Consider the following 12,273-nt stretch of genomic DNA (forward strand, 5'->3'; position numbering starts at 1 on the left):
AAGTGAATAAATCGAAAAGATCAGCACCCAGTGTTGTTGAAATAGGTTCATTGACCTTTAGAATACTGATGGGAAATAAATGGGTTTGTGTAATATACTTGTGTTTGTAATCATTTAACATCTGGAGATAGCTTTCTTGGATATATTATGCAGATAAAACCCACTGAATAAAGATTATATAATAAAAGGAAAATGATTAGTCATAATGAAAAAAAAATTATAATATTTTGATTTTCTATTAAACCATTAATTAAATCATCACATTCTCCGTTTAAAGTTTCTTTGTTAAACATATCTAAATTTAAATACACACTACACTACGTACTAACAAAATTAAATGCATGGTTTATGACAACAGCTCAAACCAATTAAACATTTGGGTTTCACAGCTGGACCCAATACTAATAATAATCAATCAAAATACTTTAAACAAGGCACTAACAAGAATTGAGCAAGTACCTTTGTACCTGTGGCCGGGTAATACTTTCTCTAAAAGATTTAAAAATTATTATAATAAAAATGTTAATATTAAAACTTTATTACTCTATGATATTTATTCTATGACGGTGTAAAAAGATTTGTTTCATATAAACTAATCTAGAGGTAGGTGTTGCCAGTTAATATATGTGTCTTGCCACAATAATAATCTAATTTGTACCTTTAAACAACATTTATAAAAAAATATTGTCCAAAAATGAGCCTGCTCTAATCAATACCCAATTATTTCAAATAAGTTTTACATTTATCTTATTCGATTTATAAAATTTATGAAATCTTAATTTTATTTCATTTGTAAATACATGTATCTTTGTAATCAATAATTGACTCAAACGATGAACAAATTAATATTACAAAAGTAAATGAGTTTACTACAAAACCATTGTCATAAACTCAGCTAACTTATAGGAAATCTTTAAGTTTAAAGAAACAATTACACAAAATGGAAAGATACTAAAAACAAATATACCCCAATTCAAATTCTACACAACAAAACTACAGGTGCAACTATATACTAAATTAAAATATATACTTATGGCTTCTTTGAAATTGGACATCTACCTCACATGTCCAAATCAAATATGAGATCATTCTTAAACATAACTTCTGTGTATTGACCTTTGTTTAGTTTCTCCGGATTATAGAAATCCGTAGTATGTTTTATATTATCACAAGTTACTGGGTTTTGTTTCTTAACATTGGTAATGGGCTGGTTTTTCGACTTCCATATGTGAGGTTCATACTTATTATTTGTATTTCCGTTTTTATCAACAACATTTAACGATGGTATGTCTCCGGCATTAGCATTAACATCTTTATTGCCACTGTTAGTGCTGTCACAGGATAACTCCGAGTCTGATGGCATGTTCTTGCATTCCGCTTCAGCATCAGATGTATCAGCAAGTCCGCTGTCACGTCTCTGCTTCAGGACAGATTTTAACCTCGGTTTTGATGACTGAAACATTTAACATGTAAATAAATACCAAAGTCACAATATACAAAAGAAATATTAAAGAAAATTATTAAAATCATCAATAGGTAAATATTTTAAAATAAAAGTACTTTGGATTGGATTATGATAATGTGTATTTTGTTTCCTCAACAAAAAATTACAACCTTAAAAGAAATAGTAAAGTAATGGACACAATTTCTTGAGAATTAGTTTAGATATTTTAAGTATAAAATTTACCTTAATAGAATTGTTTGTTTCTTCCTCAGCCTCACTCTCACTTTTACGTCTTTCCTGGTTCCGTTTTTTACTTTTCCTTCTTTGATTTTTCTTTTTTTGGCCTTCTATAGATGAATTATATCTGAAAACATAAAAAAAAAAATATTTGTATTTGGTAAATGACTCCTCTATGATACAATTCTACACACAACTGACATAATCAAAACATGCCTATCACGTGAGATTATGTCAGGGAGATAAGATAACATCTCTAGATTAATGGAAAATTGAAGATTAGACACAAACATGTTTAATTTGTTTTAACGTAACAATGCAATGGATGGAAAAGTTTTGTAACATCTCTTAGTTGTCTCTTGTACAGAAATGATCAATTGGAACATCTGATTCACATATTATTTACTATGTGTAGTGCTAATTAAAACACCAACCTGTAGAATTGCCTCGCAATAACATCACTAAACCTAACAGTCTTTTTCAAACTGGACTCTTCTGGGATATAATCAGAACTAATATAGTCCATTGATGATGCAACATCACCCGCACTGGATTCAGAAAAGCTACGCATCATTGACATTGATTTACGAAGTATACTCTTAGCACCATTCTCACATGTACCAGAATTCACCCAAACAATATCATTTTCTTTCTCCCTTTCGCATTCTTCATCCTTACCGCAGTTAGATGAGACAACTATATTTGTCTCCAATCCTAAGTTAGTAACTTCAACAAATGGTGATTGAACTTCATCTTGAGAACTAACAACATTGCTTTCTTCCACTTGATAAGACTGTTTTATTTGAGATGCATCTAGGTGTTCAGTAGTCATGGAATCTTTAGTCAATCCAATATTGAAACTTTGTGGTATATCACCAGCAAGCTCTAGCTGAAGTATGACATTATTATCCCAAGCTTCTCCATTCACCGTCTTGAATTTTATGTTGTCACCAAAGACAATAATAGCTGCATGATGCACTGGTACAAAACCGGAACCAATTGTTGTGAATTTTATGGTAATTTCATTTCCATCATTCTTCACCATTACAGATTCTGGCTCTGTATTCTTTACATGGAAAGTAAATGCAATAACATCATCTAAGATATTATGTGTATAAGAAGGCAGTACATAACTAATGGAAGTTTCTAAGAATGGTTCATCTGTTATTGTTTCTTTTTCTAATTCAGGAGGATTTGAATCAGAAGTTTCGTTAGAACTTAATACAATAATTTTCTTCCCATTAGTATTATCTTCATCACTTTGGGATCCAGAATTTTCTTCACTTTCAACACCGCTGTCAACTTTTAACAATTTCAAATTGTCATGACCATTGTCTTGTACATTTCTTATTACTGGTAAAGTGACAATTAACATGTGTTTTGTTTTGTCAAATTTAGCATTACCACAATTATCATCTACTGGATAAGGAAGTGTCAAATTAAGTTTGTACTTTGCGGGTTTTTCCACAACCAAACTTAGAGATTTTTCATTTACATCCAAAATGCAATCTTTAGTAGAAGAAATCAATGGCAAGTTAATCTCCACAACCAATTGACTAGGGATTGCAGAATATTGTTTGCTATTTTTATGAAAGGTGTAGTCTTGTAAGTCTACATTTTTCTGTTGTTTTATAATATACTTAGGTATTGTGTAGCCTTCATCTATTGAGTGTGAGAACTCCTTTTTCTCAGGCTCAGCTTTTCTCTTTGCCTGAGTTTTAACTTCACTACTTTCCTGTGGCTCTTTTTGTTTTGTGTAATTATGCTGAGGATACAATTTTTCTATTATTTCCGGTGAAAGTTCCTTACTATCTTCTTCTGTTGGGGGTTTAAAGTTAGGATCTTCTTTTCTAAAAACTGCAGATGTTGTCATTCCTTTGTAAAACGATTTAGGAAAACGACAATTGTTAATGTCTAAATGGATTTTATAAGTACTTTGAAGACCATCGAAGGCTGTCTTGTTTACAATTTCTCGAAAACGTTCGTTAACCTCTGCCATGCGCAATGTGTCAGGGTGGAAAACAACATCGTAAATTATACACCGCTGTTTCTTGTTATCGTAATCTTCCCTTGGAGGGATCAATGAATAAGGGATTTGCCAATTCATACCTTTCTGGCCGTTCACGCTCTCGACGGAATGTAATGGTTTGCCGATGTTCTCATTACTACAAATGTTTATAAACGCTTTTCTATCGCCAGCGACGCTTGTTTTAATAACATAGCCACCTTTTGGATTAATAAAAGTGATATCATAGCCCCTTTCCTTTTCCAATTGGGTCATTTCTTTTTGATAGAGAGCTTGATTCGCCGGGTCACGTACTTCATCGCAGTAGTCGGCTAACATTTCTCGAAATTTCTTACTTTTCATAGCCTCTTGAATTGCCTCAATATCAGTTCTTGTAAGAGTTGGTTCATCGTCACGAGGTTTTACTCCTGTTGCCATCTTGTCTATCACTTGCAATGATATAAAAATAAACACAAGTACTACGCATAAACACGATAATTTTCAGCTGATGTTCATAGATGACAATTTCTGAAATAATAAGTTGAGAGTTGACGTAAGTAATCGGCTGTTAAATGTTGCTAGAAATAAAGAAAGGCTGCCAGCAACGGTATATTTCAAATGAAAAAGAAAACAAACTATGGTTCGCCAACTGGAACCTAAAACTGGAACATGTCCTGTCTTCAGCAAGGTTCTTTTACATAGTAAAAAAAACAAGCGTGCCTCCTTAAAAGCCAGGGTATCTGTCAGCATTTTCTATGCTTCTTAACATTTCTGAATATCTTTATTTGAATTAAGGTGACTCGTTTATTCGTACGATATGTAATACTGGATTTCACTTTTCTAAATTATATGAATTAGTTTGATCTATAGATATTTAGTGTTGCAATATCGATGTAGAGAGAAATACTTCTTTTTTAATCTGTATCTACCAAATGTCAGTGTCAGTCGCAACACAAGTGACACAGCACGTTAGATGTCATATTGGCAGCTGTCAGTGTCAGGTCAGCAATTGTTATGGTAAATTTATAGGTTATAATTATTTATTTAAATTGAATAAAATCGGAAAAGTAAATATATAGGTTTTACAATGGCGAACACTTTATATCGCCCGTTACTGCAGACTGTTACAATCTATTCAACAACGCTTAGATTTGCTCGGTATTATGGTAGATGGATGCACAGAAATCCTGCAAAAGTAATATTACCGTTTGAACCTAAAGAAAATATTCAATTGCGAAAAGAAAAAGTCATTGAATTGGACTCAAATGGTTTTAAAAATACAACCAAGAAAGAAACATCTCAACAAGGCAATGAGACCCTGGAAGAATCTTCACATACAAAAATTAATTTTAAAGAAGTTAAATATAAAAAAGAAACAGTATTAAAAAAGAGGTTGTTTTATCTAAGCCAGAAAAAAGTATTTGATGATAACAATGAAATAATATTTGAAAAGTTAAAGGATAATGATTCTAAGATAAGGTAATGCATTTAACTATATTATTTTTTTTAATTCCATAGTATAATTGATACTAGTGTCCTAGAATTCTATAGTTTTACCACATTTATTGTATACACATTTTCCAGCTCACTCTTTGTGAAATTAAAATCGAAAAAGGAAAGGCTACGCAATAACCAGATAATGGTAGAAGGTTGGCGTATGATAGTTGATGGATTGGAAGCCAAATGTAACTTACAATATATCCTATTCAGTCATAAAGAAGATTTAAATAATATAAGACCATTTATGCCAAAAACTGGTGTACAGATATATAAAATACCATATAAGGAAATGGAATTATGCTCAGATGTAGAAACATGTCCCGGTGTTGTGGGTATGTAAATAAAAACAACTTTTTTCATCTAAACATTTTCAATACTTATACATATTTTTATATTTTCTTGTTAAAAATTTACCTATTGATTTTCAATTTCATTTGTTTTTTTTTTATTAAATAAGTTATGAACAATTGATTAATTCATAGACAATTAATGTTGGTTAAATGTGTTTTTTTTTCAATAGAGTAAATAAATAAGAGTACAGTATGATTTTCATACACCTTTACAAAAGATAAAATAAAGCAACTTTGGGATTTTATTTGAAAATTTCAGGTGTGTTTGAAATGCCATCACCAGATAAAATAAAGAGATTTTCAAAACCACTACCTCTTCAGTTTCTATGTGACAATATTAGAGTACCAGGTAACCTGGGTGCCATACTTCGAGCAGCTGTTGGTGTTGGCTGTGAGAAAGTTTTAGTAAGCAAGGGTAAGAAATACATATAATTTTGTTATAGAAAAACAATAGCATTAAAAAAATGTGAAACATATTTTTATTTGATAGATACTGGTGAAAATTAACCATACAATAGTGAAAAAATATTTTTATGCTTATGAAAAAAGTTAACACATTCTATGCTGCTATGATTTTTAATACAAAAGTTAGTGGCACTGAATGTGTTAATGAATGTTTTTTTTTCTAGGTTGTGTTGATATCTGGGATTCGAAAGTCTTGAGGAGTGCTGCAGGAGCTCATTTCAGACTTCCAATATATCCTTCAATAGAATGGGAAGAAATGCCGCAACATTTGCCATCTGACACTTCACTTTTTATTGCTGATAGCAACACTGATTTTCCTGAAAACAAAACAGAAGAAATCAGTAAAGTTGGATCTGAAATACCTGTGTTGCCATATTATGGAGTTGATTTCGCAGCTTTAAATCATGTTACACTAATAATAGGTGGAGAGACTGAAAGTGTCAGTGAAATGAGCTATAGGTAAGTCTGATTTTTTAATTTTTTTTAAGGGAAAATATGAGCAGTTTTTTTGTTAATTTTCCAACATTTCTTCTACTATTCGTACTAAGCTCTAGGCTTGTGCTAGGATATGGTTTACGACAACAGTCGAATGGAAGGATACGATCTCTCGACCACTTGATCGGAAATCCGTAGCCTTATCCATTAGGCTAGTGGCGCTTAAATATAATTATTTTTAATTTTTTTTTTGAAAAATAAAAAATCTAGATTTTGCAGAACAACAATTTGTGCTTCATATTATAAACCACTAATATTGTGTTGAATATTTATAAAAATGCTATAAATCCAAGTATTTTTAATATATTTTCGTTTCCACAGATTAGGAGTAAATAGCAATGGCTTAAGATTGCATATACCTCTTCACAAAGGTGTGGATAGTTTGAACACGGGTATGGCCGCTGCTGTCATTGCGTTTGAAATACGAAAACAACTTACGCAAGCTGCCGCAAAAGCCAAACTGGACAGACAGGCAGTGAAAACTTAGATTTTTATACTTATAAATAAAAATGTTAGACCATAAAATTATTTAATTTATTAACTTTACTCATTTAATCCTTTTCTAATAGAGATGACTGATTTTTTTTTCTTAAAAAAGTAATACAATTAAATGTAACTAAGGTCTGTTTTGATGGTAATTAACTCGAATCGGTTGAAAAAAATTGTTTTTCGCAAATATTCCCGGGGTCGGAGTAAACAGACCCTCAGTTTACATCTCATGCCCTAGACGGCTCTTCCAATGGTGTTTTAAATGTCCATGGGCGTTGATGATCTACTTGTTCTCGCTGCTCGTTTGATAACCTATAAAAATAAAAAAAAATATATATTTGAAATGGCACACTCGATCCAAAAAATGTGTTCGTATTCGATTGAACATAGAACTATACAGTATATTACATAATTTTTGGCAGTGCTTCAGTCTTAATACGTAGACATTCAAACTGGAACGCCACAAGCAGCCAAGAACATGAAAATTAGTGTTTCACGAAACTTCAAAAAAATTCACAAAGTAACTGAATGTTTAAGAGAAAAATTCGTCGAACGTTTTCACTTGATGACAACGACAAACACTGTAAAAAAGAAGAAACTAGGAAATCTCTATTACTTTTCAAGTACTTTTACAATTTGGTTAGTTGTCATGAAATGTCATAAAAATAAGAGATGAACTAGCATTAGCATAAAACTCTATAAAATATAAGCAATGACGTAAATATTTACGTTACGTCACCGATCGTTAACAATATTCTAAGCCAAATAGGTCCTAGACATAGTCTCTAGGACACTAGATCAGTGTCTTACTTGGCAAGGACGCAGACGTTTTATATTAAGTCATAAATCAAAAAATATTACCTTCATATTTATTTCGTTGCATAAAAAAAGTAATTTTCTTTGTCGATTGTCAACCGACGGCTTAAAGCAACGAGCTTATGCCAGTACAGCAGTCCAGTTCTTAACTGGCCGTATAGATTAATTTGGCTTACTGGCGCCAGTTAGTGTTAACATTATGCCAGCGATGATTTTGACCCCTACTATACTGGTATATTGTAAGCCAGGAGTTACTAACAAGTGGATAAAGCTTTATGGTAATGATGGTGATAAACATTTGTTACCTGCCTTAAACAAAGCTGATCCTTATTAAGTAATGTTTAAGTACCTACGTCTTTACTGCAAAGATCTAGTGAGATTTTTGCGATATCAATGTTTGCAGGGGATTCAAATAGGCTAGCATCATTTCTTCATTTCTACCCCCATATCAAAAATGTCAAGTTAGATAACTCTCCACCGCTATCACATTATCGGAGTATCATAATTTTTTTTTAATTTAAATGTGGGTATTCTTTGCCACAGTCGATTAGCCTTGATTTATATTCAATAATATTATTATTTAGCTGTTTTCAAAAAAGCTCGTAATACTTAACGAAGTAAAAATTATTTCATTGATTTTTGACTTGTCTCTTTACCATCTAAAGAAGTCGTTAAGATATGTCCGTCAACTTCATTTTTGGTCAAATAGTATAGGAGGGGTGTATTAAGGGGATTTTTTAAGGGAGAATTCGTAGTGCCTAGTTAAGGATGTGAAATGTGGGAAGGAGTGGGAAGGAGGCGTCGTCGGTCAATACTGTAGGTGGCGCGGTGCGGACGGTGCGGGGGTGGTGGGAGAGGCGCGCAGGCGCGGGCCCCGCACCCCGCACGCCGCCCCCGCCGGCACGAAGCTCGCTCACGCAACTCGCGAGTCGGCCGTCGTGGGCTACAGATTGCGCGCGGGATCCTCTCTCCAGTCGCGTGTCATGTTTTCATCACTGATATCATCTGTCAGTTAGTTTTCGATGTCGATGTTAAAAAACATGAATGAGCACCGCGCGTAATACCATCGGCTGCGGCGGCTACGACCGTAGTATCTGAAGAGGACAGCTTTCGCCGATTATCTGGTTTTTCTCGTAAGCTTGTGGCCGTTGACACCGCAGCGTGCGGGTCCCGCAGTGCGCGAGTGTGTGCTTTGGCGAACGTAGTTGAGGACGTCAGCTGAGTCGCGTAAACATTGGCCTTACAAAGTTACGACAATGGCAACGCCGCTTCTCTTGTAATCATTGGCGTCTGACGATTAGCGGAATCCCGTGATGAAAATCAACATGAGGGCGTTTATACTGGTCTTGTTAACAGGTAAGAACATTCTTGTCGCTTTACAGCTTTTTCTACATCCACCAAATCTTAATTACACTAATGCATGTTTGTTATTTGTGTTAAACGTTTTAAATAAAGGTAGATGAGTTTTTTGCTCTATTTCAGACTTTTCTTGCACTTAAGCTAGCCTAAGTTTGTTTTGTGTATTTGAATTAAATATTAATTAGTAAAGTAGGTACTACTTTAGAATTTTACACTTTTGCGTATATATTTACACATTTAAGTATTACTGTTAAGTTGAATTTAAGTAATTTATTAGAATAAAGGTAAGTAACTTTTCAAATACGATTTTAAGTTGTGTTTTGAGCACGTTAGTGTAACCTTTAATTTAAAATAGGTACTTCAATACGGTAAGCATATGTTTCTCAATATGGGGTGAACAGATACAGAAAAACTGAACCGACCCAACTATTGATAGAGATATTTCCACTTAAATCGCTGTCCACATCTTTTTCATGTTTTCAGGATTAAAGCTGTAACTTTTTTAATGATGGTCAAGTTAAACAAGCAATTGGATCCCTTGATTCAAATATGAAGTACTAGCGTTTAAAAATCTAAAATGAGATTGTTTTAGTAGACCGATACCTCTTTCCATCTTTCATATCTTTCTCTAATGAAAAAAGAGTATTCACTGTTAATTTTTAAAATAGATTATTGATTCGTCATTTCTGTGACAGTTTGAGTAATTAAATTTACTAAACTGTCCAAAAAAGAGATAAGTTAAAAAAAGGTCATACCTACTACCCAGGGTGTCGCTAACCGATGACCTAAGCTAGATCTAGGAGGGAGGGGTATCGTGATGTTTTATATTTTTTCGATTCTCCAGTAGGGAGCAACTGCCCTCTATTGCCCCACCCGAGACGACGCCCATGCCTTCCAGTACCAAAACTACGTGTTTTTACTGAATGGAGTCAAAAATCTTTAAGCGGTTACGCGGTTTGATAATTTTGAAGAACTTGCAAAATAAAACAATATCACATAACGTACGTATATGAGTAAATTCCATAAGCAACATCTCATGCCTCTCAATTTATCATCGGTCCTGAGAAATAAGTCATAAGCCTGTCAAAACCCTCGTCCCACGCGCTTCGAGAAACAAACGGGACACTTTGAGATGGAAGATAGAGTAATTTTTTGCGTGTTCCAATTTATTTCTCGAAGTGTAGGCAATGCTTTTTATCTTAGTCGTAGGAATAGATTGTTAATATTGTTTGTCTACGCACATACAGTATTTTCATAAAACTAACAACCAATTGTATCCAATCGTGTGATTCAGATTTATGTCGACCTTTCCAATACTTCCCTTTTTCTTTTTGTGTTAATTTATAGGGAAATAAAATGAATATAGTTAGGGCAATGCAATTTTTTCTTCACAGATACCTCAAATATACGTATCTTATAGATTTTTTTTTAAAACTTCTCTAAATCCCTGTTAAAGTCTAATAAATATCGAATAGATATCGACGGATGGATCACTTATCGTTAGTGGAAGGTCAAATGAATGTCATATGATAATAATAAATTATTTTGTGTTGTTACGTAAGAATTTATCGTTAAAATTAATGGCGATGTACTCACATAATATCTGTAAACGCGGGTAGTGATTCCTATCGGCAAAAATTGGAATACATTTGAGGGAACATTAATGATTTTTTACGAACGGTTTCAAAATTCAGGTATTTTAAAATATCATTGTTATGTTATTGGAATATAAAATATAAGGTTTTAGTAACATCTTCACAAGCTTCCCAGGTTAAGATAGCACATTCAAGCAATTTTACTTCGTATATCTGATTGATTAAAATCTGATTGCTAAAACTAGTACTAGACTAGTTGGCACCAATCAATGCATTTTCTTGCGACATGTTTGTTGCTGCGATAAGTTGAATGAATGTGATTGGGATAATTTGACCTTGAATTATAAATATGTATAAGTAGTAAGAAATATTAAACTCTTGTTGTAGGTAATAATAAATCTGAAATATGGATTTTTAATTATTTTAAAGTAGACTCAGGGAAATTTTTTTTTTGGGGGTTTTAAAACAGCTTTATTATAATCGTATTTAAAGGTGTCCAACAAAAGCTATTTTGGACGAAAGAATTTTAAGGCTGACATTACATAACGAATGACATGTCTGGATGAAAATCTGATGCGCTGACTCCTTGTAGGATGACATGGTTATTAGGTAACCAGTGGATAAGATAGTAAAACTTCGACACCGATCCATTATAGTTCGTGATGCAATAATTCATCTTTAGCATATGTTTAAAAAACAGTGGTAGAGCCCGCTTTAACATCTTCGCACGAATTGGCCCGGCTCGCCCGGTGAAATACCATAACCACACAGAAGACAGGCGTGAAGTGGAAGCAATTCCAAGTTTCTTCTGATGAGTGTGCGTCCCGGAGGCCAAAATTAGTCCTCTTTCCTTCCCACCCTTTTTCTTATAAAGAAAGGATGGAAAGTGGAAGTGGACTTTCCGGATGAGAGGATGCATGGAAAAGGGAAAATATTTTCTTTCTGTGCGTCCTCTCCTCCGTCGATTAAAGGTAGGCAACGCATATGCAATTGCGTATGTCTATGGGCAACGGTCACTTCGCTATTTCAGCGATTTCAGGTGGCCGCTCGCTCGTTTGCCTCCTTATGATATAAAAAAAAAATTGGATGCTGAATGCATTAAAAAAGTGTTTCTTATAAATAACTTGTAAATAATAAGAAATATTTTCAACAAAACATTGGAATTTTGTTTCCAGTATGTAACAATAATACTCGTATATTTCGTTATTCACAATACATTTTTTATATAAACATCTGTTGATAACATAATTTTTTTTCTCTTTTGATTTTTTTTATCTTTGGAACGTAGCAAATTCTTTAACAGCACTTTGTATAGTGTGTCTGAATGTTATTACATAATTCCCTCATTCATCCTTTCAATAGGGATTGACAAGGCGCTTGGGGATATCTCTTTTGTTTTCCAATGTGCCGGACGTACACTAAAAGCTTTGCAGCATTCTTTTTGCTTAAAACAAAATAAAAGATACTGATATTTCTGAGCATCTGCTTTGTGCAGAATAAGTTCTTATTTTTAAAATT

The 12,273-nt window shown here is 33.3% G+C and overlaps 3 protein-coding genes across 3 annotated transcripts in view; 2 read left to right on the plus strand and 1 right to left on the minus strand.

Moving 5' to 3' along the window:
* Positions 1 to 229: 229 nt before the first annotated feature.
* Nop17l (PIH1 domain-containing protein Nop17-like) lies at positions 230 to 4,247 on the minus strand. Its single transcript, XM_013326890.1, has 3 exons — positions 2,116 to 4,247; positions 1,688 to 1,808; positions 230 to 1,453 (listed from the first exon to the last, which is right to left on the minus strand). Exons 1-3 carry the CDS (start codon positions 4,122 to 4,124, stop codon positions 1,061 to 1,063), a joined length of 2,523 nt encoding a protein of 840 aa, XP_013182344.1. The 5' UTR covers positions 4,125 to 4,247; the 3' UTR covers positions 230 to 1,060.
* A 421-nt stretch (positions 4,248 to 4,668) lies between these two features.
* LOC106128261 (rRNA methyltransferase 3, mitochondrial) lies at positions 4,669 to 7,046 on the plus strand. The gene is made up of 5 exons (XM_013326568.1): positions 4,669 to 5,165; positions 5,271 to 5,518; positions 5,796 to 5,951; positions 6,166 to 6,460; positions 6,818 to 7,046. Exons 1-5 carry the CDS (start codon positions 4,774 to 4,776, stop codon positions 6,981 to 6,983), a joined length of 1,257 nt encoding a protein of 418 aa, XP_013182022.1. The 5' UTR covers positions 4,669 to 4,773; the 3' UTR covers positions 6,984 to 7,046.
* A 1,752-nt stretch (positions 7,047 to 8,798) lies between these two features.
* dtn (transmembrane protein 132C dtn) overlaps positions 8,799 to 12,273 on the plus strand; it is an 83,061-nt gene continuing 79,586 nt past the window's right edge. The window contains exon 1 of the mRNA XM_013326631.1: positions 8,799 to 9,157. Within this exon, the coding sequence (XP_013182085.1) occupies positions 9,115 to 9,157 (43 nt within the window). The 5' untranslated portion in view covers positions 8,799 to 9,114. The remainder of the gene's footprint in view (positions 9,158 to 12,273) is intronic.

Source organism: Papilio xuthus, unplaced genomic scaffold (genome assembly GCF_000836235.2).
Source record: "Papilio xuthus unplaced genomic scaffold, Pxut_1.1 DF828780.1, whole genome shotgun sequence".
Lineage (NCBI taxonomy): Eukaryota > Metazoa > Arthropoda > Insecta > Lepidoptera > Papilionidae > Papilio > Papilio xuthus.

Coding starts and splice junctions, on each gene's coding strand:
- Nop17l (XM_013326890.1), bottom strand. CDS start 4,124: ATGGCAACAGGAGTAAAACCTCGTGACGATGAACCAACTCTTACAAGA. Junction 1,809..2,115: donor ATTGCGAGGCAATTCTACAG/GTTGGTGTTTTA, acceptor TTATGTTTTCAG/ATATAATTCATCTATAGAAG. Junction 1,454..1,687: donor AAACAAACAATTCTATTAAG/GTAAATTTTATA, acceptor TAAATGTTTCAG/TCATCAAAACCGAGGTTAAA.
- LOC106128261 (XM_013326568.1), top strand. CDS start 4,774: ATGGCGAACACTTTATATCGCCCGTTACTGCAGACTGTTACAATCTAT. Junction 5,519..5,795: donor AACATGTCCCGGTGTTGTGG/GTATGTAAATAA, acceptor TGAAAATTTCAG/GTGTGTTTGAAATGCCATCA. Junction 5,952..6,165: donor GAAAGTTTTAGTAAGCAAGG/GTAAGAAATACA, acceptor TTTTTTTTCTAG/GTTGTGTTGATATCTGGGAT.